A 25,508-nucleotide genomic window follows, 5' to 3' on the forward strand; every position below is an offset into this window, starting at 1 on the left:
TTACTAAAACTGATTACAATACAAAAGCCAAAAAATATTTAGGCAATGATTCTAAGGGGAGGATGCACATTAGCCGAACTGGTTTTCTGGTGTCGCCGTTGCCACCGTTGCCATCAACATCAATAGTCAAGAGCGCTAAGAATTAATCGTTCTTGTCAGAAAAACAGCACTTTTATGCATGTGTGCAGCTTTTGCCTAAGTTTTTTTTCCTGATGGAAGCCATGGTTAGAAATTTATACTACTTTTTTCACGTTGTTCTCAACGCTGCGCACAAGGAACCTCTTTGGACTCGAAACTCATTCGAAAGAAGCATTCAGTGGGCCAAGTACTGTGAGAAGGTGATACTGATTGTCAGTATCGCGAGACAAGCGCGCTTCTTTGACCCTGCAAAATTCCGCTTCGCTTGCAGGTCTACAACGAAGCCATCTCAAAAGGCTACGCCAGTGATGTGGCAATGTTATTAAAAGACATGAACAAATTGACCGCTGGTCGGAGGGTCGTCGCTTTCGATGACCTGAAGATTTCTCCGCAGTTACTAGTAGCGGTGAGTGTGGCAACGTCTGCGACAAGTAAAAAATAAATAAATGCTTAAACTGCGTTTCCTTGCATTACAGGAGCTTCTGCAATGCCCTGCATTGAGAGAAGGAACCGTACAGATCATCTTGAATTCTCAGCTGATCGAAGAACCTTGGCTAGAGGTATGCAAACAGCGGTTGTACGTGCGTCCTGAGAGTTTTGCTACTGCAGACAAAGGCGAGGCAGTTTTTTGAAGCAGGTAGCTCTTATTACTTCACTCAAGGGCGAGGTAGCTTTTCGAAGCAGGCAGCCTATACCAAATTTAGCCCTACAAAATTTACTGCAGTCAGCACAAGTAGAGGAAAGGTCCGAAAGATTACTAACATATACCGCATTGCAGCCATTCTGAAGAAAAATATTTTGCTTAAGAGCCAGTTGTTTAAAGCTTCGCGTCGTCATATGTCAAGCTTTGAGTAACTATATCCACATGGAAACAAACATATGTGCATAAACAAAGGCCGATAAAAAAAAAAAAAAACAATGTAACAGGCTTTGATAACAACTTGTTTTGAGCTAGTTGGTATCTCCATTTTGTGTTCAGCCTCTTTTTGCCTCTACGTCAACTTCCTAGTGCAGGCACGGCCGGTCTCGAGGGGAGCGCGCGTTCATTCGTACGGCCTCCGCACTGAGCGCGCGGACAATGGGGGCTCGCCTATGCGAGTCGCGCTCTCCGCCGCAGCTAATGGCGCGGTGACCCCACAGTTCGCGGGCCGCTCGCATCTGTGGCGGCTGGTGGTGCGCGCCAGGTTTCGCACTTCCGAGCGCTGATTAACGATCACCGGCGCTTCGGAAACAAAAAACAACAACCAGAGGAACAACACAGGCATGTACGTTATGGAGGTAGAACTACAGAGGATAATTGTTCAAATAGCGCAGGCTGTTAAAAATTACCGACAAGTCACCCCCCCATTTCAGGAATCAAAACGACTACAGGGCAGGCATTGCGAGGATCAATGCACGATTTATACCGTGATAAATTTTGTTCTCGTGGTAATCACTTGTCGCGCATACTCAGCAGTGGCTAAGGGATGGATGGTTCCAGCCAAAGTAAACAAGCTCTGGAAGTACGCACGCAAGAATCTAGGTGGTTGTTCACTCAAATCGGTAGAAATCTTGGGCTCTTAGTGAATCATATGCGTATATCGCCTTTCCAAAACAGCATGTAGCGTCGATGCCTTAAAATTAATATTACAGACGGATGCCAAAGCAAAACATTAATATTGCTACATAACGTATTTGGTGCAGCAGATCGGCCCGGATATAATTTCTTAAAGCGGGCGAGTTCCATTGGTTGATCATGTCAGGTCAGTGATGTTACATTCAAGTTTCAGAAAAGGAAACAGGTACAGTGTAGATATTGCAGAGATAAATTGGTTAAACCCACGATTTGCACTCTGGTAAATTTATTTCGCATGGTTATCACTTGTCGCGCATTCTCAATGAAAGCGTACTGCAGATGGTGGTTCACGGCGGAGTGGATGTAAGCTCGCGATAATTGGTGGATGGACACTCATCATGGCGAAATTTTAGGTTCCTTTCTAGCTGAATCACATGTACAGCCTTTCTCAAAATGTGTGTGGCGTCGGAAGCTATTAACAGTGAATTCAGTAGGAAGCAATGAATTCAAGTTGCAAATCAGCGCACACAAGACAGGGACGACGTAAGGAAACGACAACATGAGCCGTCTTCCAATATTCAAAATTTTTCTTTGAGAATGCTGGACATGGATATTCGTGCATAATGTTAAGTAAGATAATTTTATACTCAAGGAAAAAAGGACGGGTGTGGGCTGTGAAACTGATTCCAGCAACGTGCGTTATTGCCTTTTTCTGTAAAAGAAATAATTTATTGAGGTTTGTTTTGGACGTTGTTCCCAAAACCAGATGGTAGTAGTTTAGCTAGTAATTTAAGTTTGAATTAAGTAGGAGTGCATTCCTAGAAGTTCAGTTTAATTAGGAGTGAAATAAAGTTAGTTTTAAACTAAGGTTGCTCAAATGCAGGTGAAGTTATAATACTTGGGATGGCGTATTTGTTTCATCTAGAATTCTCTTGGCCAATATACCTGTATAACGGAGCTAATTTTCTTCTTGTTTGAGTCGTCTTCATGGTTGCATCTCACTCTGCCAGCTAGCTTCAATTAGCAGTCGAACGGGTAGTGTACACCCTTTGTGAATAGTAACCATGATCTGTTGCGACCATAAAAAGCAGTATAGTTGAGATATGCGGCAGAGCGTTACTATACGGTACAAATTAACATCACCTTTGGTCATAAACACTATACAACTTGAATACATCAATAGGCAAGAGATGTGCAGGCCTGCAGATTGAGTATATACTAGCCTGAATAGATCCCAAATGGTTTGCAGCTCTTCAAAAACGCTATCAGCGAGCGAAAGCGCCAGCGCGCCAAAGCATTTCACATGCGAGCGGCCAGCCCGCCGGCTGAGGAGCGGTAGGGTCGCAGCACCACGATCGCGCAGCGGAGGCAGACAGGAAACACCCCAGTGCGCAGGCCGTACAAAGCGCGCGCCGCTGCCGCTACTCTAGCCTGGCCGTGGTCCAGGAGGTAGTCTTGTTACGGTGCAAATACAGTTTCCCAAGATGAAAGTGACCAGCAAACAGTCACTAGAATTACCTTTGATGTCCTTGTGAGCAGCGGGCAGGTGCTCACATAAGGTACAAAGAATCTGGAATTGAAAGGTACACTGCTTATCTCATGCACACTAATGCAAAGTTCACCACTCAATTCCCAACTTAATTCTGATGCTTGGTGCTGTGAGGAAATTGTCTTTTCCTGAGTTTCATTGTTTGAAAACTTCTGCACACATCTGTATTCATACTCGGCCCTCTCACCTTCTATGCCCCATCCTGTGGATTGCCATTTATTACAATGCACTTAAATTACTGCCTTGAGTGGGAACGAAGGTAGAAATGACTGATAAAGAAGGTGTGTCTGTGTAACAGATTTGCCCATCAGGCTTTTCCTGCTGCCTTTAGAACTTCGTTCATTTGGCACTATGCTATTAAATTATGATCAAAATGCGATCTTGGTTGCAGTTATGTAAATATTTTATTGCATTGAGAAGATAGAGATCTGGAATAAGTAAGTGTCTTCGGAAAATGTGAAAGTTTTAATCAAAGTTTAGCCTACGAAATTATTGAGTTTCTGAAATGTGCTGCTTTTATTGATGACAGACAGCAAGGGGCAGCTATTGTTCGGTCTCTGTGTTAATTTTTATTGCTTTCTGATATTTACTGTACCATTGCTGTGCCACTCTGAAAAATAGTGTCACATTAAGCAACAGGAGCATATTTATGTTCGTAATGTTTTTAAATGCCACATGTGCAATGTTTGTGCTCTTTACTGACGAAGTGTCTGGTGACAAGGAGCAGGATTCTGTTCAAAAATAGTGTTTTTAACCTTTTATATTTCGTGTCTCGTAAATTATGTGCAAAAAATTTTAATTCTTTCTCTTCTGTTACAGTTCATGCCAATAAATCTAATCAGTTGCCTCTGACTTTTCTTCCAGCTATTTTTGTTGTGTTCTTTCTCAAATTTTTTCAAATAATTCTGATAAGCTGTATACTTGTTGCTGGATTTCAGGCGGTGTGTGAAGTTCTTGTAATTAACTCAGTTCTGAAAGATCTGGCTGGTAAAGAGAAGCAGAGCCAGACTCAGTATGGCACAGCACTTGAAACGCACATGACAAAGCTGCTTGCACTCTCTGGGTAAGCAATACACCCCTCCACTGTGCCATGCTGTCATCTAAAGCACTCAGTGTTGACTTACATATGGAGTCAACCTGTTTATTGTGCAGCAAGGGATACGGGTTTGGAGCTCGACTTTTACGCAGCAATATACGGTAATTGCAAAGTTTGTCTTCTGCAACAAAATTTTTTTTCTGGGTCTTGGTTTTTGTTGTGCTCGGTTAATTTGAAAATCCGGTTAGCCCATATATGCCTAGCGGCCTACATTAGGACACTGCTTTTTGCGCAATAACTCTAAAAGTTAATTGTGTAAAAGCTTGCACCTGCTAGCATAGGTTCAAGAGACACTTAACTTATCTGTGCAAAGGTTGTGTTGTGTGCATTCAGTTTTGTGCGTTGTGTGCATTCAGAAAGACCGCCAGTCTGCCCTGATCGCCATCTTTGAAGCACGACCCCATCGACTACATTGTAATTTTGCAAGAAAAACATAATTTTTCCACATTGTCATAAGGAACTCACAGCGTGAGATGAGAAATGTGATTTTAAAATCGAGTCAGATGTTCTAAGCTTTGCCAACTGGTAGCGAATTTGCCTCGTATGATATACTGTAGGCAGCTAAAAAGTCGGTGCTGAGAAAATTATTTCTACTAATAAAAGGATCATTCTGAATTTTGAAGGCAAATAAATGTTTTATATAGAAAAATAACTGCTGGTCCTCAAGAGTAATGGAATGGACTCCAATAGAAGGCAAGCGTAGCAGGGGGCGGCAGAAAGTTAGGTGGGCTAATGAGATTGCAAAGTTTGCGGGGATACGTTGGCTGCAGCTGGTAATGTACAGGGTTAATTGGAGAGACATGGGAGAGTCCTTTGCCCTGCAGTGGGCTTTGTCAGGCTGCTGTTGCTGCTGATGATGATCGAAAATATATCAATTTTTTCAAATTTCTGAAGTTTTGGCAAAAAGGGGTGAGAGACAAGATAGTACTGTCTTGTTTCTTGGCACAAAATTGCAAGTTGCCATGAACTAGCTGCTGTGAGTAACTGACCATTCACTCCTTTGCTCCCTTGGACTCAGTTTTGAGCATTGTAATGGTGGTGAGCAATTGCGTTGCATTTTGTCGTGTGTTTCTCCCATCCTTGTTGTAGGATGTAGTATCAAAAAGAATCGTAAAACACAATACATTTTCAATTACAAATAATTGTCCTGGACCCAGCAAGCACAGACAAATATTCTGAACACACACACGCATGCACACACACACACTTTATTTTTCCAGAAATTGGAAAGGTTTCCTGAGCTAAAAGCAGTGAGCTTGACTAGGCCCAGGGGACCCAGTACATGGCAATAGCGTGTGTTTACAAAAAAAAGAAATAAACATTCACCCAAAAAGTTCACAAACGAAATTGATCTATACTATTTCCATAGCATACACACAGCATTTAGCATACATGATGCATATCACAAAAGAGATTTCACACAAAGCAAACAACAACAAAAGAGTAATATGCAATATGCAATTCAATATGAAATATCGCTAATAGAACAAAAATAGCAGTAGAAACCATATATATTAGCAAAACAGGAATGCAGCTGCTTGACACTGCATTCATGAATAGAATAGTATTTGTTGAGCACAACAGGAAGGTTATGGGTCAAGGACTGATATCTGTAGAAATTGCGAAAGCGTGGGATCGCCTATTTTTTTTGTGTTTCTTGTGTTTATGTTTGAATTTGTAATGCGCTGTTTTAAAGACGCCAATGAAGCTATAGTGCCTTTTTTTAGATGTGGGGAGGAGTAGCAGGCTGTCTGTTATAAACGAAAGTCGTATAGGTTATCTATGGGAATAATGTTAAGGGGAGGAAAAGGGTTCTTTACAAGATGACATAGATGTAATACTTGTGATGCAACAGACAATCTTCTTCTTAATAGCTGCAAGCCTGTTTAAATTAGATCTCGTGGTTGTGCTCCAAACTAAAGAACAATATGTTAAGTGAGAGTTACAAGAGGGCATTATGTATTTGAAGCTTGGCTTATAATGGAAGTAACCTACAACAGTGTGATACTACACCGGCGATTTAGGAAAGTTTCATGGAAAGGTTATTTATGTGCACGTCCCAGCTTAATGTTGAAGAAAAATGAACTCTAAGAATTTTATGATGACTGACAATATCAACTACCCAACCTTCTAACATAATAACTTCACTCGCTAAAACTGGTTCATTTTTAGAACGAAACATAACAGCTTTTGTCTTAGATGGGTTTATCTCTATTTGATTAAGTTTTGACCAAGTAGACAACTGTTCAAGCATCTGATTACATTTTATTATTTTATGTTAAATATTGGAACCAAAGATCAGCATTATGCTTTCGTCGGCGTACATAATGAACTGTACTGTTTTATTTATGTTTACTGTGTTGTTCACATATAAATTAAATAGAAGAGGACCTAATACACTACCTTGTGGAACACCACATGAAATGGGCAAAAACGACAACATGTTACCCGTTATATGTACGCACTGTTGCCTTTCCTGCAGGTAAGATTTCAGAAGCTTTAAGCAGTTTCCATGAGTTTCATAAGCCTGCAACTTAGTGAGAAGAATGTTGTGATTGAGGGAGTCAAAGCCTTACTGTAATCAATAAATATTACAAGTGTAAGCGTCTGTTTTTCAATATTTTCTAATAATTTCTTTTAGAGTCAGCAGAGCTGTTCTCATTGACCTGTCTTTTTGAAAACCAAACCGTGAATTTGTGATAATGTTTCTATCTTCGAGGAACTTATTTATGCAAGAGAAAATTATCTTTTCTATGCCCTTTGAAAAAACTGGAAGCATTGATATCGGTCGATAATTGTTGGCGGAGTTTCGGTCACCGCCTTTGAAGATGACAGAGTCTTTGGCCTTTTTCATTGCTTCAGGAAAAGTACCTGAATCCAGAATGAGATTAAAAATATGTGTAAGTACCATGATGATGAGTGGTAAAATGTATTTAACTGGTTTAATCTTTAAGTTATCTATATCTACGTTATATATATTTACCTGTATACTTATAGTTATCTATATCTACGAAAAATGCTCTGAAACGAGGACTGTGAAGACAGGAATTGTGGACGCATAGTTATCAAAGGAGGTAATGTGTGGTGAGTCCAAGTGTTCATTGAAGTCAGTGAAGGACACCCCTCTCATTCTTTTGTGAGGGTCTGAGAGTTATGGTGCCATAGGAAGCATGAGATGGTTTCAGCGAGTTGCCTGCTCTGAACTACCATGCTCTATGTGGTGAATTCGGTTTCGGTGTGACAAACTGGGTTAGGTTCACTGGCTAATGCTCACTTGCTTGGTTGTATGTTCGTGTACACACATACATTTGAAACTAAACAGGAAAGCAGCCACCACTATACCTCAGTAGGTTGAGGACAGCATCGAGTTTACAGCGAACACGGGTTTGGTCCGTAATGGTGATGTGTTGCTTTTTCCTCCACTTTCAAGATTTCTGTGCCCAAATTTTATCAGACTAATAAGCAATACAGTTAAAAAATCACAATTCCTGTGTGCTTTCTTTAGTTACAAAAACTGTTGCCATCTTTCTCTACTAGTGTGTTCAGAAAATACAATGGTAAGTAAAAACAAATGGTTAAAACTTTTTTGCTGATTATTTAGCCTCTTGCATGTCTGGCTCCGAGATGGGTTATGAGATCAATCGATCAAGGTGCCTTATGCGGGGTTGCACTGAATTTCTATTGCGTTTTTTCTCTTTCCATTCTTTTTCCAGGAATGCCTTGGAGACGCAGCTTGACCTGTTGGCAAGGACATCACCTGTAAGAGTATCACTTCTGGTGCCACTTGTATAGTTTTACATTTTGTAATAGTGAAATGGTGATTAGACCTAGATGGTTATGTATTCTGGACAGGTCGTTCTCGATGTTGAGACAACTGGTGGAAAAAGTTGCACATAGTGTACTATGCGTCCATTCCCCCCCCTTTTTTTAATCAGTTATTCACTGCATCACTGAACACAGAGCTTTTATGTGTTTAATCTTTTTCTGCACTGCAATCATTGTGAAACTGACTGAGTGCTGTAATTAGTTTAAATTTTAAGTAATAACAGATTATGATGATGTGCAAATCTAGTGCAGTTAAGATTAACTCTTTGACCACAATTAATGTGCTGAAGAAGCTTACTGTCATTATTAATTAACATTGTAAGTGAATCCAGCAGTGGTATATTAAATTTAGTCTCTTTATGAGTTAAATATTTAAAGACATGTACAGTGGGTTTGCATCAGTATCTCAGCGGCTGCGAGAGGTGATCCGGAGTGCTTGATTTTGCAAGTGATGAAGTGAATTGTTGCGAGTTGGGTACGTCAGACTGTGAGGCATTTCAGTAACTTAAATGACATTGGATGAAGGCAAAATAGAGAGTAAATAGTGTATCTGGATTAGAATAACAACTGATCTTTTAGGAAAATCTTTATTTCATATATATATTTTTTTAAGTAGATGTGCATGAAAGATTGATCATTGAAAATAGTTTTTGAGGGAAGGAAATGGCACAGTAGTAATTGTCTCACATTTCAATGGACACCCAAACTGCACCATAAGGAAAGGGAGGAAGGTGCGAGTGAAAGAAGAAAGAAAGGTGCTGTAGTGGAGGGCAATTTTCACCACCTGGTGATCTTTAACGTGGGCTGACAGCACACAGGTGCTTTTGCGTTTCGCCTCCATCAAAACGCGGCCGCCACAGCTGGGTTCGAACTCGGGAACTCCGGCTCAGTAGCCAAGCCGGCTGAGTAGCCAAGACAAGACTGTGAGGCATTTCAGTAATTTAAATGACATTGGTTGAAGACAAAATAAAGAGTAATTAGTGTATGTAGATTAAAATAACAACTGATCTTTTAGGAAAATCTTTATTTCATATATTTTTTTTGAAGTAGATGTGCATGAAAGATTGATAATTGAAAATTGCTTTTTGAGGAAAAAAAATGGTGCAGTAGTCATTGTCTCTTATTCAATGGACACCCAAACTGCACCTTAAGGAAAGGGAGGAAGGTGTGAGTGAAAGAAGAAAGAGGTGCCGTAGTGGAGGGCAATTTTCACCACCTGGTGATCTTTTACGTTTCGCCTCCATCAAAACGCGGCCGCCACAGCTGGGTTCGAACTCGGGAACTCCGGCTCAGTAGCCAAGCGCCCTAACCACTGAGCATGTGAGATGAATTCTAAGTCATTGTCAAACTAGACACCCAAAAAAGAGCAGTGGTTTGCTGGAGGTATGAGATGCATATTAATGTAGACTAGAAAGATAGTTGAACTCAGTGCTGGTTTTAAATGGAATACTATAAATTTAGTCTTAGTAGGAATAATGAGTAGCTTGTGATTTTCACACCATGACGAAACATTAGATATAGTATCTTGGTTAAGGATTACGGTGAGGTGATCTGGGCGATGATGAGAAGCTAGGATGGTGGTATCATCTACATATAGAAGGCATTCAGAATGTATATTGGGAAAGGCAGTGCAGTTGGTCATTTATATAGAGCAAGAATTAAAGTGGGCCTAAATAGAACCTTGGAGAACGCAAATTTCAAAAAAATTTAGTGTCAGAAAGATAGCTAGATAGAGAGCCTTTGTTGGCAGTTTACAGGTAGCTTCATATGAGTTTGGGCTGTGTCCATTGATACCATATGGAGAAAAGAATATTATGGTTAATAGTGTCAAAAGCTTTTGTGAAATCAATAAAAATAGAGCCTATAAACATTCTATTGTCAATATATAATTTGCGTTTGTCAATGAAATCAATCAAGACAACGTTAGTAAAATATCCTGGGTGGAAACCAAATTTTATGGTAGAGAGCATTAAATGCTGCTAATGAATGAGAAAATCTTTAATATATAAGCTTCTCGATCACTTCACTGAGAAATGAAAAAATAAAAATTGGTTGTAATTATTAATCACTGATTTATTTCTTTTTTTTAAACAAAGGAATTACTTTGCTCATATTTAATTCTGAGGGTAAAATGCCGGTCATAAACGTCAAGTTTATAATTTGTGTAAGTGGATGAGCAATGAGATTAATTACTGGTTTCACATGGTTACTGTGGATGTTGTGTAGACGAGCTCTGCAGGATGTTAAATATTAAGAACAATGTTTTTAGCCTCGCGAGTAATGACAAGTGACAGAAAAAATGACTGAGCATAAGACTAGAAGAGGTAAATGAGCAAGAGGTACTATCTGAGAACAAGGAAAAAATTAATATGAAAGCATTTGCAGTTCCTGGTTAATTGCTAAAGGTAGCACCATTATGTGTTAGATTTGTTATTTTAGCATAAGGGAAGTATTAAAAAAGGAGTTTATTAAACGTCGTTGCTTTAAAGTGTCATAGCAGGTGCACAGCGTTTTGTTTTCATAATATTTCAATTTGACAGTTTTTAGAAGTAAATTTAGAATGTTTCAATACCTTTCAGTCTCACTCTCATCCTCTCAATCTCAGACTATAAGGCTGTTCTCTCGTTTTTCTGTAAATGTTATCTTTTTTGTTCATGCTCTTTATCAAGCTCTGTGTCAGCAAAGGATTCGAAGGATAGGAATATCTTCATCAACAAAGTGAAGTAAGGGTAGAATCTGACACACCTTTACTGATTATAAAACTAAAAAAAAACTAAGCATTCTGTGCATCATCAGCAGTAATGTGTGACCAATAAGTGTTTGGGATGAGGTGATGGAATTTTGCTTCGTCAACAGTAGTTATAGAGGGATGTGGTTCTTCAAAATTCACACTTTTAAAAAAGCGAACCGTAGCAAAATTAACAGTCATAGTGACACATAGAAAATGGGTGATGGAGATGATAAAAGGTTGCTTAATGCATGATTGATAAGAGTGCCAAGACTGCTTAAATTGCACCAAGAAGGTGAATCAATTGTGTAACAAAAGTAAGAACAGCGCTAATTTTTACACAAACCACACAGAAAGACCAGACAGGATGGGCTCCCGACCAGACAGCGCCCGTCCTGCCTGGTCTTTCTGTGTGGTTTGTGTAAAAATTAGCGCTGTTTTTACTTTTGTTACACAATGTTACACCAACTAGCCCAGCAAGAGGTACTGTTAAACAGGTAAATCAACTAATGATTAAAAACCATAGCACTGGAATGCCAGTACTTCAGAATGCCAGTTTTTATTGTGCAGTCATTTTTTTTTCGTTTATGATTGAAGCACTATTTGTGAAAAAATGCTCTTGGTGCTGTGAAAAGGAAAGAAAGGTCTCACTTAATATGGCCTCCTTTATGAGCGTTTCTTCCAGTTGTAAATGATCCCGAGGAATGAAAGACTTGGACACAACTTTTTGCTTTGGAAAATGACAGGAAGCAGTCATGGACATTTTAAACTTACCAAGATTTCATGTGTAGAGAACAACGGCTTCTAATTTTCTATAAGTTCAAGACTGCAGAAATGCTTGTAGACCTGTTTTGAACCAGTTTAATGTGAGTCAGCCAAAATTGAGGTGCTCACATTTGTTTCATTTTTATTTATATTTTTCCAGGAGCTACTGCTGAGAATCGTCAGCTGTGAGGACAACGCATATCATGCACTGTCGTATCACACTGCTGGGTGGCTTTCTCAGAGGATTGCTGCAGGTGACGAGCAGGTGCCAGCTTCAGTGTGGGCACAGGAAAGTGGCCTCTTGTGTCAGGCAGCCTGCAAGAACCCTGGCTTTTTGCAGTGCTTGCTGCAGAGGCTGCAAGCCCATGCTGAAAGCATGGAACCGTGTTTCACTGCGGGTGCAGATGAGTGGGTCCTCACAAGGTTGGTCAAAGAGATGTGAGCTTTTTAGCGTATTGTATTATGACGTGGTGCACCTAAAACAACTGATGGGTCATCGGAGATCTTACAGCATTTTTGCTTCCTGGGTGCTAAGTAAATCCTCAACGACACAAGTGGGGTTTGAGTTCATGTGAGTGGGTTCGTTACATGAGTAAATACGGTATGTAGAGAGACATATTTAATCAATTAGAGCAAAACTCACGCTGCAGAACACACTTTCATAATCATTAGTTTCGTCCTATTGCTACAAAATGTACAGGACACATGAGAAAGTAATTTTGAGAAAACTCTATTGTTCTCAAGTTGGCAAAAAATAATGGCAGATTGAGCTTGGTAGCTTGTGCGAGTGATTTAATGTCACCAAATTACCTATATTCTTCAGTTTTATGATTTTGATGACAGCCTATGATGCGCTCTCAGTTTACAACAAGCTGAGCCTCCACTGCAGCATTACAGCCTAGCCAATCTTTGAAGCGGAGGTTTTAGGCACACCTTCAGCGATCTTCTGCTTTGTGGGGACCATGCGCTGGAAGTAGGCAGCGGTGCACAGAATTTCAGCTTCAGTGGTGTTTTTGTGCTGGAGCTTTTCCTTGCTGGGAAATCGCCTTTGAAGCCGCAAGTGAGTTAGTGCCTCCATCTTCCAAGGTGTTGTCTCCAGGGTGCAGCTGTGCTTAAAGTCTTCACCCAAATGGAGGACTGTGCTGCCTTGATGGTGGAAGAAATGAGAAATGAAGATGCTAGCCTGGTAATATACCTGACAGGCTACTCCCAATGAAGATGATAAGGATGAAGTGATCACGGAAAAAGCTATGCACATGCACACACGCCTGGTTTTCACAACAGGTACATAAGCCCTGTGTTCCTGACGACCACCACAAACGGCCTTTGTCGCGCACAGCACTGAGGCCACATGGCTGCAGTAGCCCAGTGTCCAAGTAAATTAACCAGGCTGAGGCCAAAGTGATAAAGAGAGACTTGAGTTGTAAATCAAATGTTCAAGGTTTTTATGGACCACACAGAAGTTTCTGATTAGCACGTGTGTGCTGGCACTTTCATTGTGCCTTTGGACATCATCATATCGCATAATGAAAGCGTTAATTCAACCCCAGTTAATATGGAAATCTGGATAATTAGAACTGCAGACTCGGTCCCGGCCAACATTCATGTAAGTCTATAGTGTCGTATGCTCGCGATATCGAACGCTACGGGCTATGGGTCTCGCACCAGTAAACACGAATGGCTTCCGAAGGGAGGCAGCGTTCAGGTATGACCGGCGCAGCAAGAAACCGTCAAAATAGCCCTGCTCAAAACCTGAATTCCGTGCGGCAGAATTGCTCGCGACCTGCACACCTCTGACAACAGTGTGCAATGGCAGACTGTGACAATGAATGGATGGCTCCATTGGCCCAGTGTCCAAAAACAGCCCACCTGACCGCTTAGCTTTGGTTTCACTGTTTTGAGCTTCGTGCCAGCCGGCAGCGACGATGGCCCAACCAGCCAGCATCAGCCAGCCAATAGACGTTGCACATGTTGATTGGAGCATTGCTGGTGTTTTCTTCTCCTCTCCCCGCTTTTGGTGCGAATGCACTGCTTCACTAGCAAAGCTGAAAAACCCGAGGTATGTCTTTGAAGGCTGAACCTTTGACGGAGCGCCAGCGGCGGAGGCCTCGTGCAGCTGCTCCATCAAAGCACGGAACCGCCCCCCACGACTCCCTACCATTTTTTTCTTCTCCCCGCTTTGGCGCCTTGAGCATTCCCTTCATTTCCGTCCGCGTGGTTCCATTGTTCCATTCTTCCGGTGCGCCGAAACATGAACCCGTCAAGCGCTGTTCGCTGTTTGCGCTGGTCGCTGTTTGCGCTGTTCGCTGTTTGCGCTGTTCTCTGTTTGCGCTGTGAAGCCTTCTCACACGTGAGAGCGCCACTTGTGATGGCTGTGACGCGGTAACGGCTACTGCATTTCACCAGGATGCCAGGGATGCCCTTGCGATTTTGGCACAGTTCTGCTTCGACGCTCCCAACTTTATGCATGCAGTAAAACATTGATGGGAACGTAAAAAATAGACATTGCCGCTCCTGTTTTATCTCACAAGCAGTCAGTAGCCACCCTTTGCCCAGTCTTTCACCAAATAAATTCAGTGTAATGCAAGCAGCTCTTGACAGATTTTTCCGGGGTCATTCGATAATTCGAACATTTTTTCCTGTCCCTTGAACGTCGAATCAACTAGCTTCTGTACATTTCAATGAAAATCGCCTGTCATAACAAACGTGCATCAAGGCCACTGTCAGAGTTGGCAAGCACTGTACGTTATTTTTGCTTGAAGATGTAATGTAACAATGTTTCTTTTCTTTCATTACTGTCCAGTTCATTGTGAGCAGTTATATTTTTGGCGGTGCTGTGGTGATGGTAGTATAGTTTCATAACATATGTAGTCACACACACAGACACACACACACTGGCCATTTCTCTGTTAGTTGTTGCAGCTGTGTTTTCATTTTGTGCATATGCAGAGACCTGGAGGGATGGCTTTTATATTTAAGTAACAAATTAACAGGCTAGTTAATTTTTAGTGAAAACACGGATGAATTGAAATAGCACACACAAGTTTTAATGCGTTCGTGTTACTACCGCTGTCTTTGTAAAATTTGTCCGATAGTGTCAGGTTGAGGCCACGGAGTGGAGCGTGGAGAGGATGAGGCGCAGGAGCCAAGCAGAGAAGTGAAGAGGGGGAGGGAAGGTGAAGGAGGGAAACATGGGAGCGTAGTGGGGAGGAAAGGAGGTATGTGGAGGGGAGGATAGTTATCCCTACTGCCAGGTGTGTGGGTTCCGCAAAGCATGCATTGTGCGCGGAGAACAGCATGTACACGATGTACCTCATGGTAACGCATACTCTGCTGCATGAATCTCATTGATTGTGTGTGAATTTTTTTTTAAGAGGGACTTTTGAACATTAACTCTTCCAGGTTAATGATGTGGCTTCAAGAATACTTTGTTGTAATGAAAACTGATTCTCAGAGACATCTTGTTGTGGCAGATTTCAACTGCGTTCAATTTTCTAAGAATGAAGGATTAGTGATACAAGCTGTGTATTGTAGCTGTTTACTTGTTATTATTTTAAAGTGTTGCTCTGGGTAGCATCAGCTCTGTACGATTAATTTTGATACTGCAGCTCACATAAACCGCAGTAGTGGCATCATTTTGCAGCCAGTAAAACACAACACCAGCCGAATTGTGAAATTAAAGTTTCAAATAGTACTTGAAATTATCATGATGTGATAAAGAATGCAGTCATGGTGGCTTCCACATTTCTTGAACGATGCCGCAACTTGGGAATATGGCCACTACACTCTTATTCTTGGTGCTTCCCAAAAAAAGGAGCAGGTAAAAATGCTTTGTAAACACTGTTCTTCCTAACTCTGTGGTATGGCCATGAATGACTTTATGCAGGAAGAGTCCAGCAGGAGCTTGGGACTGGAAGCATGTGGCTGATGTCTGGACTGCTCTAGGACAAGTAAAAAACAGCACTGTTGTATCAGTGGTTACAGCATTCCTGGAACAAGTGCGAACTGAGTCACGTAGTGACTTTTGGGATGACCTTGTTTTTTATTGCGAATCATCGTTAAATGTCCAGCATGGTAATGCTGCAAAGAGAGTCATCTCCAGCTTGGGCACTGAGGGTAGCTTTTTACTGAAGGACTGTTGCCACTGAGGGTGCAGTTTTCATGGAAGCTTGGTAAGCCTAGTCACAAGTAGCATTTTAGGACAAGACGCTGGTGCATCCCATTGTAGAAATTGTGGTGTCCGACAATTTTTAGCGTAATGTTATGGTGGAGCAAAAGCAGTGTGTCCTACGAAGTGCATGCACACACAAGACTTTTGTAGATCTTTACACTATTAATTTTTCTACCATGTATTTTTTGCTTAATTCATGTTTAATTTGAGCAGACCTTTCTTTGAATAGATCTTTCTTGCTTATATGTAGTTATGCAATGTACTGTTGAGCCTGTAGAAGATAGTGCCATTGTATGTTAGCTTTTATTTTCGCTTAACTTGACCATTTACGTCTTAGAGGAGTTGCTTCATGAGGATAAAAATTGCATGGTTTGCCCTTGTAAGCTGATTATGCTTTGCGCCATGACTGTCCCTGAAAGGATAAACCCTATGCAGAATTTTTAGAGTGTACGAGAGACGTTCGTTACCACGAAGTGTACCATTGCCTTGGAGTAAAGAACAGCATTCTTGTGCTCTAAACTGGAGGCCACTGGCCAGTGGCTGCTGGGGTCAAGACACCTGTCTCTGAGCATGTTCTCTATGCCAGTGCTGCTAACCGAATCGTGTGAACACAAATGGGTGCTCTGTAGTGTGCAAAATGCATGTTAATCATGCACACACACATTTAAGCTGGTTCAAGGTTTCAAGTTTAGCTGTTCACTTTGTGAATGAAAGATTTGCACTGCTTTTCTTTCACCATTTAAACAGCATCTCATGCAAGCTTATTTAACTTTGAACGTACATCCACATACCCAAGACCTCCCTTTCCACTTGGCTTCTGCAGGGCATTAACTGTCTCAGCTATTCAAGCTAACAAATGGAAAATCCCGGAGCATAGTTAATTGAAAACAGGTAGACCTATTATTTCCGGATTTCACTTTGGTTTCTGACCGCGTATTGCACAGAAAATTAATTAAAAACTTGAATACCTGTTAGGGAACTGGTTAATAGTTCACACTTTTTAACTGGATTAAATACTGCCAGGTCGACCATTTGGAATTGGTATAAATTCATTGCACGGTTTCCACATTAGCACCTGTTGTGTCTGGGGTGGTATTCCCCAGGGCAGCATTTCAGGCCCATTGCTATAATTCTTATATATGCTATATGCAAATCCTTGTAGGATTTACATAGACTGCTGATCGTGTTTTGGGCTGTGAAATGAATTCCTATGACAGCCAAGAAATACTAAACAATTATTTAGAGCCCTAGCATATTCTGTGAGGACTGGAAAGTGATTCTAAATACATGCGTTGTACAATTTCTGGCATGACATACCCCATTTTCTTATTTCCGGCTAGTAAGTAGTGGAATAAAACTACTGATGCATCGTTACTGAAAATATTTTCACCTCTTGTTAGAAAGTACTAATTACTTTCATCACCTCTAATATGAAATTTGTGCATACTTCAGTTACTTCGATTAACCATATTGTGCTGTACCATATTTCACAGTATCATTTGTGCATGCACACACAAGTGTATGGCTGCATGGTTATCACAATGATTAACATGTGCTGTGTTGCTTGTGCTTGAGGCAATATTTGCTTCAACTGTCCTGTGCCAACTGCGTTTTTTTTATTCTGTTAGTGTGGGAATTGTGTACTACTTACTATCTAAAACTGGCTAGTATTCCAAGATGCTGCATTTAGTCTGCAAATGATCTTCTTTGTATTCTTCTGTTGAATAGCTGCCATGGTGGCTCAGTGGTTATGGTGCTCATCTGGTGACCAGAAAAACCTGGGTTCAATCCCGGCCACTTTGATCACATTTTAATAGAAGCGAAATGCTAGAGGCCTGTTTTAAAGAACATTCAAGAACCCCAGGTGGTCAAAATTTTCTAAGTCCTTGACAGCATCCCTCATAGCCCGAGTTGCTTTGGGGTGTTAAACCCTATAAAAACAAACCAAACCAATCTGTTGAGCATTTTACAAGTTTTACTGATGCTGTTGTTTAGCCATGCACTTAGGAAGTTTGATTTCTTTACTTCCTCTTTTACTGTGCAATTTACACTGTCTTTGTAGATTATGTGTCCTTCCTGCTGCAATCTCAATAAAAATGTATAAATTTAAGAATGGTTTCTGAGACTGAACTGCCCCTTTACCATTTGTGAAAAGCATTGTGGTGATTCAAGGCACCATAGAAGCATATCATTGGCTCCTGGCCATGGATCTGTTGGGCAACTAAGGAAAGTCTTAGGTGTGGTTCCCCACCAGGTCATTTCCTTTCCTTAAAACCAATTTTCATTTCATTTTCCTTCCCTTATAGGGCGGGTTCCAGTAGAATGTGAGACAGGGGTCATTTCCTTTCCTTAAATTGTCCAAATTGCACAGAATGGGTGGTGGCACCTTGGCAGTGCTGCTACATGCTGCAACATGCTGCCGCGTCCCAATCCAGGCGCCTCCTGAATGCCGATCTGGAAGGATGCCGCCTAAATGCTCTTTGTGGTCAGTCTTTAATCAACATGTTCACCACACATCAGCGACACAAGCAGCAACACCACGCTAAAGGCTTTTGCCTCACCGCACTTTAGGCCAGCAAAGTGCCCCCTGAATTTTTTAAACAATCATTAAGAGAGAAGAAATTAAGTTGGCACTATTTAACTTTTGGCATTTCTCTGAAATTGATTCTCTTCCATTCCTCAACTCAAATTGTCTTCCAAATTGTTCTTTCCTTGATGAGCACATCTGGGAGCACTGCCATGTTTAGAAGGGCTGCAGATGGCACCCTTTTTCATGGCAACCCCCTTCCACTACTATCTTGAGCAGTTGTACTGATAGCGCTGTGGGTTAGTGTACGTGCTGACCCTCCTTACCTATGCAGGTTGTAGTATTGCATCATGCTGATACCATGGAAGGACTGTAATGAAGGAAGGAGACCTTCGTTTTGTACACCGTTTGTGAGTGCTACTCATTTTGTTGGACTGTAACTTGATTAAAATGTTTACGGCTGCACGGTCTACTTGTTGTATTTGATAACTTCCCAGCCTTATTTGGGGGTATGGATCTGTCAAGTGTTGTTCATCAACGACAGGACTTGGGCATTCTTTGTTGTCGCAATGGTCTGCCTAACGAGTAATCTCGCTCATACCACTGCACTGAGCAAAAAAAAACAGCCACAAGTAGCAGGGCACTTATAAGAAACTCAAACACTGGAATAAATCATATGTTACCAATCCAGTGGAAACAATGCATCGTGCAGTGATGAACAAGGTCACGCAGGGCAACAATATCATCAAAAGCAAGAGTGTAATGATAGTGTACAGTGTATTGGTATGCGCCATCATGTGCTAAATGTTTACACAATTGGTATTTTGGTTCTAGTTTCCACTGAGAATCAAGGAGTTGCCCATTGCATGACAAATTAGTGAGATGGCCAGGGTGGTAGTTTTAGGGGCCACTAAAGGTGTGCAAACAGTGGTCTGCTTTTTCATGTGCCCAACTCTACACATTGTGCACTCAAACATGCTGCATAACAGTATTTTGCAGCTATTAACAATGACACTGATTGAAACAAATCTGGAACTTTGGGAAAGCTCTGATTCGTGAGTTCAGGACTAAAATCAAATGTTTTTTTCGCACTTTTTCCTCTTTTGTGTTTGCTGCAAGCAAAAAAGTTTGTGTAAGCATGCAGAGCATGTGCTATGGCTTTGGAATACTGACAATTTTCTCAGCTGTTCCTTCAAGTATGCTAGCTTTAGTAAGATTTCTGCCTTTCTTGCTCCAGTAACCCACATCTGTAATTTCAAGACTGCAGTCTACGCCCTTTGCTAACATCTGTTTTCTGCAGATTTTCATTGTAATCCCTCCACTCACTTCACAGTGCCTTCGGGTCTGCAAAGTACCTGCTATGAATTATTAGTCTGTCAACTCGGAAGTTGCTGACTTAAGCATGCTGCCTACTATAAATGCTGTTTTATGATTTTGCAGGTTTTAGGTTTATGCTTTTCGGACACGCTAAGAGCCAGGTAATTAAGCATCCACTGCAGCTTTAGTTTAATTCAACTTCGTTATGTTTTTGCTCCGGCTTTTCTTGGTTTTTATGCTTTTCCATAGCTGCATCTGAGCTAGTGCTAATCTGCAGTTGTTTGATCTCCTCGTGGGACTCTTGATGGACACACAGTATAATTTGAAAGTAAGCTGGGAAGCTGGGTAGGTGTCGATTATGCACTGCACAGTTACTTGTTGTAATCAGGGGATCACTAACTTGATAAGAAATCATTCCGTTTAATGAATGATTCAGAAGCAGCAGTGCTGAATGTTGCACTGACAGGGCTTCACAGGGCCACCTTGGAGAGGCAAGCTGCTTGCAAGAGAGGGGTTGTTTTTCTTGTTAACCATATTAATGCCAGACACACCACAGCTTCTTAGAATCAATACAAAAGCACTGTGTGTTACATGAATCTTGAGGAAAAATGGCACTCTCAGCTTATTTGTTGGGACTTCCCAGGCTAGTTATGCCTTGCATATGTTAGCACAGTGGAAATTTTCTTCGTCACATTTGAGTGCCCAAAGTTTTAAAGTTAAAAGTATCAAATGGCTGGCTGCACAAGTTATCCACTTAGCAGTACTGCTATGCAATCAACTGATCACATCATTTAATTGTTGCACGTAATTAACGATGGTGTCTGCCCTGCAGTGCACCCAGTGCTGTAGCCTAGCAGTATATTTGCATACAGTTTTAACTCAAGCTGCTCTCAACGAAAACGATGGAGCAGTGCTGATATCAAATGTTGAAGTTCACACTTTGCTATTGGTTTCATTTTAAGTTCAGCAGCATATAAAAATTTTTTGACCCCTGAAAAGAAGCAGTGTATGTCTTTTAAATTACGTTTCCAGTAAAAAAATACTTTATATATAACATTGAATGCTTATCATTCTGGATTACATTGTAGCTAGCATCATATGTACGCCTCCAAATGGAAACAGAGCTGAAGTAGCACTGAAATTTTTGTTGCAGAACCTGAATAAATTTATTTCTAATTTTTACAGCGACAGCTGTTAAGGGCACGTTTCCTGGTTCTGTGACATCGTTGGTGTAACACAGAGGAGAGGAAAGTGCGAAGGGGAGTGGCGCTGGTCGCTGCACTATGGGTTTGCGTCGTTCGCCTCTGAGCAGAGGGAGTTCCACTGCGTTGCGTGGCAAACGGTGCATTCACCACGGCAGCCAGCTGTTGCTGAATGTCCTGTTAAACAGGTGTAGTAACAGTTTGCGAGTATTTCTGCAGTGCATACAGCGAAAATGTAACAGCTTATCTTTACCTATCTCCCTCTTCAGCGAGCAGGGAAAGGAGAGCTTGATTCAAAAATTTGCATTGCAGGCTTCCCAAAATGCAATGTTGTGGAGGACAACACAGTACTGTGTGCAATCAAATAAACTTAACCCTTTGCATCATTTATTAATTATAAATGATGAATAATGCAGCCTATGCTTGAGAAGTCTTGCAGTTCCACTCTGCGCGAGGTGTTCATATGCAAACATTTCAGGCTCACATTTATCGTTCCCTGCCATAAACTTTTCCGTCATTTTGCTGCAAGTAGATGGGCCCACATGATGCTCAGAAAGGGTCCTACCCTATCTGGTGCTGTCGCCTCTTAGCTCACTGCAAGCAGTGCTTCCACTGAAAATGTCATGTACACAAAACTGAAAAAAAAAAAAAAAGCACATTTGTGCTGTTTTTTGATAAAGTGATGCACTGAACTGATTATGTCACACATTGGTATTAAATTTTGCTATATGTATTTCACTGCTACAAAACTACTAAATAGTGACATATGATGAATTTCCCTACTTTGCATACAGCAAGCAACACTGTGAAAAACAGGTGGTGAAATGCGTTGGTTTTCTTGAAAAGGTTTAACATTTTTACCTCTAACTTCAAACTAAAGTTTACTGCTTCTAACAAAAGGGGCAACTGTACTCACTCACTGAAAATAGTTACGCCAGTTCACTGCGGGTTTATTAGTGGAACGCGCCTGAATTCCTTCCAACATTCCCCTACCTCCCCAACCACATTTCTAAACCTATGCCTAAAGGAACACTCATTAAAAAAAAAAACAACTGCCAAACTAGGTAACACAAAGTTCAATAAGTGTAGCATTGCAACAAAAATGTTTCTGAAATCTCAACTTTTAAGGGAGTGAAAATGGATGAAGGGAGCACACAGAATCAAGTGATCAAAATTTTATTGCTGTGCTTATTGTTATCACACTGCCCACAGTGCATGCAATTCTGGATGAAGTTATCAAGGTTCCAGCGGCTATTGCTCCATGTCACTGCCTCGAAAGCTCATATGCTGCCTATTTTCAGTTACTGAAGGCATATTTTATAATGTAGCATAGCGGCTGCTATGACAAAGGGACTCAGTATACTCCATGGCTACAGGCTTACAGCATTCTGAAAGACCAAACACTTGCACAAAGCTTGCACAAGGACTAACCATTTCTATGAGAGTTCTTTCAGCAAAAGCAAAGCGAAATAAAACGGCTATTGCTAGGCAAGATTCATAACATGCCTCAAATTTCCACAGCTACTGACTGTTCATATGTCAGCATGTTTTTCATGTAGTTTTCTGAAAAATGTAGTGAAATTCCACTGTGTTCAACAGGATTTCTCGTGGGGACCATGCCTGTGGCAGTTCCTCCTGAAGAACAATCCATTCAATGTAAAGCTACGTTGTGTTTAATGTGTGCCTACCTTATAACCTTTCTCATGCCTTTGTCTACTATAATTTCAATGGCATTATGCAATCAAAGAAAATTGCCTATATTTTCCCACCTAAAATAAGCTGTGTTGTTTTGTACACAATGCTAATAAAGGTAAGGTGCAGCAGGGCGAGCCATAGTAAGTTTTTGCAGTCTCTAAGCATTTACCGAGTGCTATCACAAAATGATGGCTTTTGTGTACATTGTTTACATACAGGCTGTCCCATATAACCAAAGCCAACGGTTTATTAGAAACTATAACATGTGGGAATGAAATTGAAGAGGTATTCATGGTAGTTGCCCATAGCAAGAAGTACACTTCCAAGTCTCGCAAATTTTATAAATTTTTGAATTCATCAACTTAAGACGCTCAAAAAGTTTCAATCAGGAATTTCTACAGCACAATACTACAAGCAGCATTAAGTTTGTAAAGTAGCGCGAGTTTTTACAGATACGACTTGGTGAATACTTGGCAATACATTAAATTCTCTCCCTTATAGCCATTATTAGTGCTCATGTGTGTGCTGCCAACAGCTGCCATCATTACAGGCGAGCGGAATGACCCTTTTCTCCTTCAAGGTGTTGAACACATTGTTTACAGGGTGAAAGCCAATGCTAATGAACTAATATATATATATATAAATTGAATCACTCGTGCCTTGCTTGAGAGACAAAAATTATTTGATTTGGCAAGACTCATTTTCCGAGACTTAAATTTCACTTGGAACAAATTACTACAAAAGTTACTTTTTCTTTAGGGCACTGCTAACAATACTATGCAATGCAATTTTTTTAACTTAGCCCACCCCGTATGCTGCATGTACAAGTGCCAACAGCCACATTCATCCTTGGATTTTTTGTGCACTTTTACCTAGTTTAGGTTCATGCTCAGGGTAATACATGGAGTTTGACATGGTGCCCATAAAAACGATTTTTAGCAAAGGCACCTTTTCATCCAAACATGGTGAAGTAGCAGCACAGCTGCATGGTTGCAGCTCATAGGTGGAAGAACTATGTGCACCCTTTGCTCCATGAAGGGCATCTTTAATGAAGGCTTCAAAACTTCTGCAGACTATTTCATTTGCGTTTTGCACTTAGGAATTTAATGCTCATTATTTCTGGAATAAAGGAAGTGCCAAGAGCTTCTCTGGTTAGAAGCTGTAGCATTTTTCTTCTGACCATGATGGGTGTTCATTTTCGCTGGAACACTCTTGCATCACTTCTCATTTGTTTTTAGTTCATGCCGGCTGGTGCTGAAATTGCAGGTTCTCGAAAGCTGAGCAGCTTTGCTTGAGCTTGAAAAACAAAAGATGAGTCTCTTCAATGTCCTATGAAGCAAAGGCTTGCCATTTCTGGTGTGCAACTACAACCTACTTGCTTTTAAATAAAAGAACCTCGGCTTCAAAAGCCTTTGGGGTGCCCAAGTGGCAGAGATAAAACATGTAATGTGTAAACATGTTCAAGTAATACGGAAAGTGTGATAGTTTGTTTCAAAAGGCTCATTTTATTTGCAAATAGAATCCCTCTGTGAACCTCAGACGGTCATGGGACAGACAGCCTCACAACCAGCATTGTGCATCTGCGATGCTGCACCTTCAAAATGTGTGCACAGAGAGGGGAGAAGGAAAACGAACACAAGAAAAGCTGCTCATTCTGAACATTTGGCAAATGAGAGAAACACATTGTGAGGTGGTGATGCACATTTCCTTTTCGGCACACCGCAAATTGCACATCTCTGAAAAAAACAAATGTAATTGAAAACACCTGCTGTGTGCAGTCAGGCATTTTTCCATGATATGAAGGGGACGAAAATAAAAAAAAATGCTAGAAGGTCTCGCGGGGGAACTGTCCTCGTACCCCGATTCGACAACTCTCGTGGGTCAAGGAGCAGCAGCAGTGTCCTCTGGGGAGTTTCACTTCAGATTGTCCTTGCCCTTGAACTCTGCCTTGAGTTGCTGAATCAGGTCGAAGATCTTGAGCGAAGGCCCCACCTTCATGTCGGTCAGGGCCATGACAGATTCTTTGGTCAGCTCCAGGAGTTGGGCTCCGTCAACCTTCTGCGGACAAAAAGACAGCAAGGCTTGATTCAAATGAATATCGGAGGAACTCTCAAGATGTCTACTCTCCTGGCTGGTCTATTCCCTTGGTACTTTCACAAATTATTAACTGCCAATACAGAATACAGCCTTCTATGGGCAAAACATCTTTGCCGTACAATGTTCTGCATCAAGATGCAGCTGCCCTGTCCCAAGTCAAGCTCAGCCTTGGAAAGATACAGCCCAGACACAAGCCATTAACCCATGATTAAATTTTTTTTTCCCAAAGCCACCTATTTTAATTCTACGTAAAAAATGTGTGACACAAATAAATGTAGACTGACGAGCAGCAGACCAAGCATGATCCCGTTAGTAACAGTGATAAAGAACAGCAGCTTAAAAAAAGGCAAATACCGCATTTTCCGGCGTATACGATGCACCTTTGTATCAAGACGCACCATCCATATATGCAGGCTTTCAACAAAAAAGCTGGTATACAAGACGCCCCTTGTATAAGAAGCATCTCAATTTACCCAGTTAGGGCAATGAGACTCGACTATACATGCTTGTGCAGCCATTGCGGAATGCACTGTGCCTGTGAGAACACCAAAATGATCGAGAAAAAAAGAGGCAACACCCACGCCCCAAATAAATTCTTCCATAGGCACAGCATCCACACTTTACTTTTACTCCACAGTATCAAAGGCTTCATCTTCAAACGCGCTATCAAAAAAGTTAGCCAATTTTTGGTGGCAGCACTGCTGAGACATCCTCTTCGCACTCAAGCCAGCTGCTCTGATCGTAGTTGTGCTCAGGTGCCCAGGCCAGTTCTGCGGAAGCCTGCAGCTATCGTTGCCACTGTAACTGCACTCCAGGTCTCACGGACCCAATTCGCAACTTCAC

At 41.2% G+C, this 25,508-nt stretch overlaps 2 protein-coding genes across 8 annotated transcripts in view; one reads left to right on the plus strand and one right to left on the minus strand.

Annotated features, from left to right (window-relative positions):
- The first annotated feature begins 121 nt into the window (after window positions 1–121).
- Window positions 122–17,487, plus strand: LOC144129029 (uncharacterized). 2 transcript variants are annotated; one of them, XM_077662901.1, is made up of 7 exons: window positions 122–338; window positions 410–544; window positions 615–698; window positions 4,181–4,305; window positions 8,052–8,097; window positions 11,817–12,079; window positions 15,543–17,487. In XM_077662901.1, exons 1-7 carry the CDS (start codon window positions 213–215, stop codon window positions 15,802–15,804), a joined length of 1,041 nt encoding a protein of 346 aa, XP_077519027.1. In that variant the 5' UTR covers window positions 122–212; the 3' UTR covers window positions 15,805–17,487. The 2 variants fall into 2 exon arrangements, with proteins under 2 accessions (XP_077519027.1, XP_077519026.1); XM_077662900.1 differs by having other exon boundaries at window positions 128–350; window positions 15,543–15,954.
- A 4,546-nt stretch (window positions 17,488–22,033) lies between these two features.
- Window positions 22,034–25,508, minus strand: part of LOC144129030 (MBT domain-containing protein 1-like) — a 40,043-nt gene continuing 36,568 nt past the window's right edge. For 3 of the 6 annotated variants that reach the window (XM_077662902.1, XM_077662907.1, XM_077662905.1), the window contains one exon: window positions 22,034–24,626. In XM_077662902.1, coding sequence (XP_077519028.1) covers window positions 24,483–24,626 — 144 coding nt within the window. In that variant the 3' untranslated portion in view covers window positions 22,034–24,482. The remainder of the gene's footprint in view (window positions 24,627–25,508) is intronic. The other 3 variants (XM_077662906.1, XM_077662903.1, XM_077662904.1) reach the window with 1 other exon arrangement.

This window comes from Amblyomma americanum, chromosome 4 (assembly GCF_052857255.1).
Source record: "Amblyomma americanum isolate KBUSLIRL-KWMA chromosome 4, ASM5285725v1, whole genome shotgun sequence".
NCBI classification, from domain to species: domain Eukaryota; kingdom Metazoa; phylum Arthropoda; class Arachnida; order Ixodida; family Ixodidae; genus Amblyomma; species Amblyomma americanum.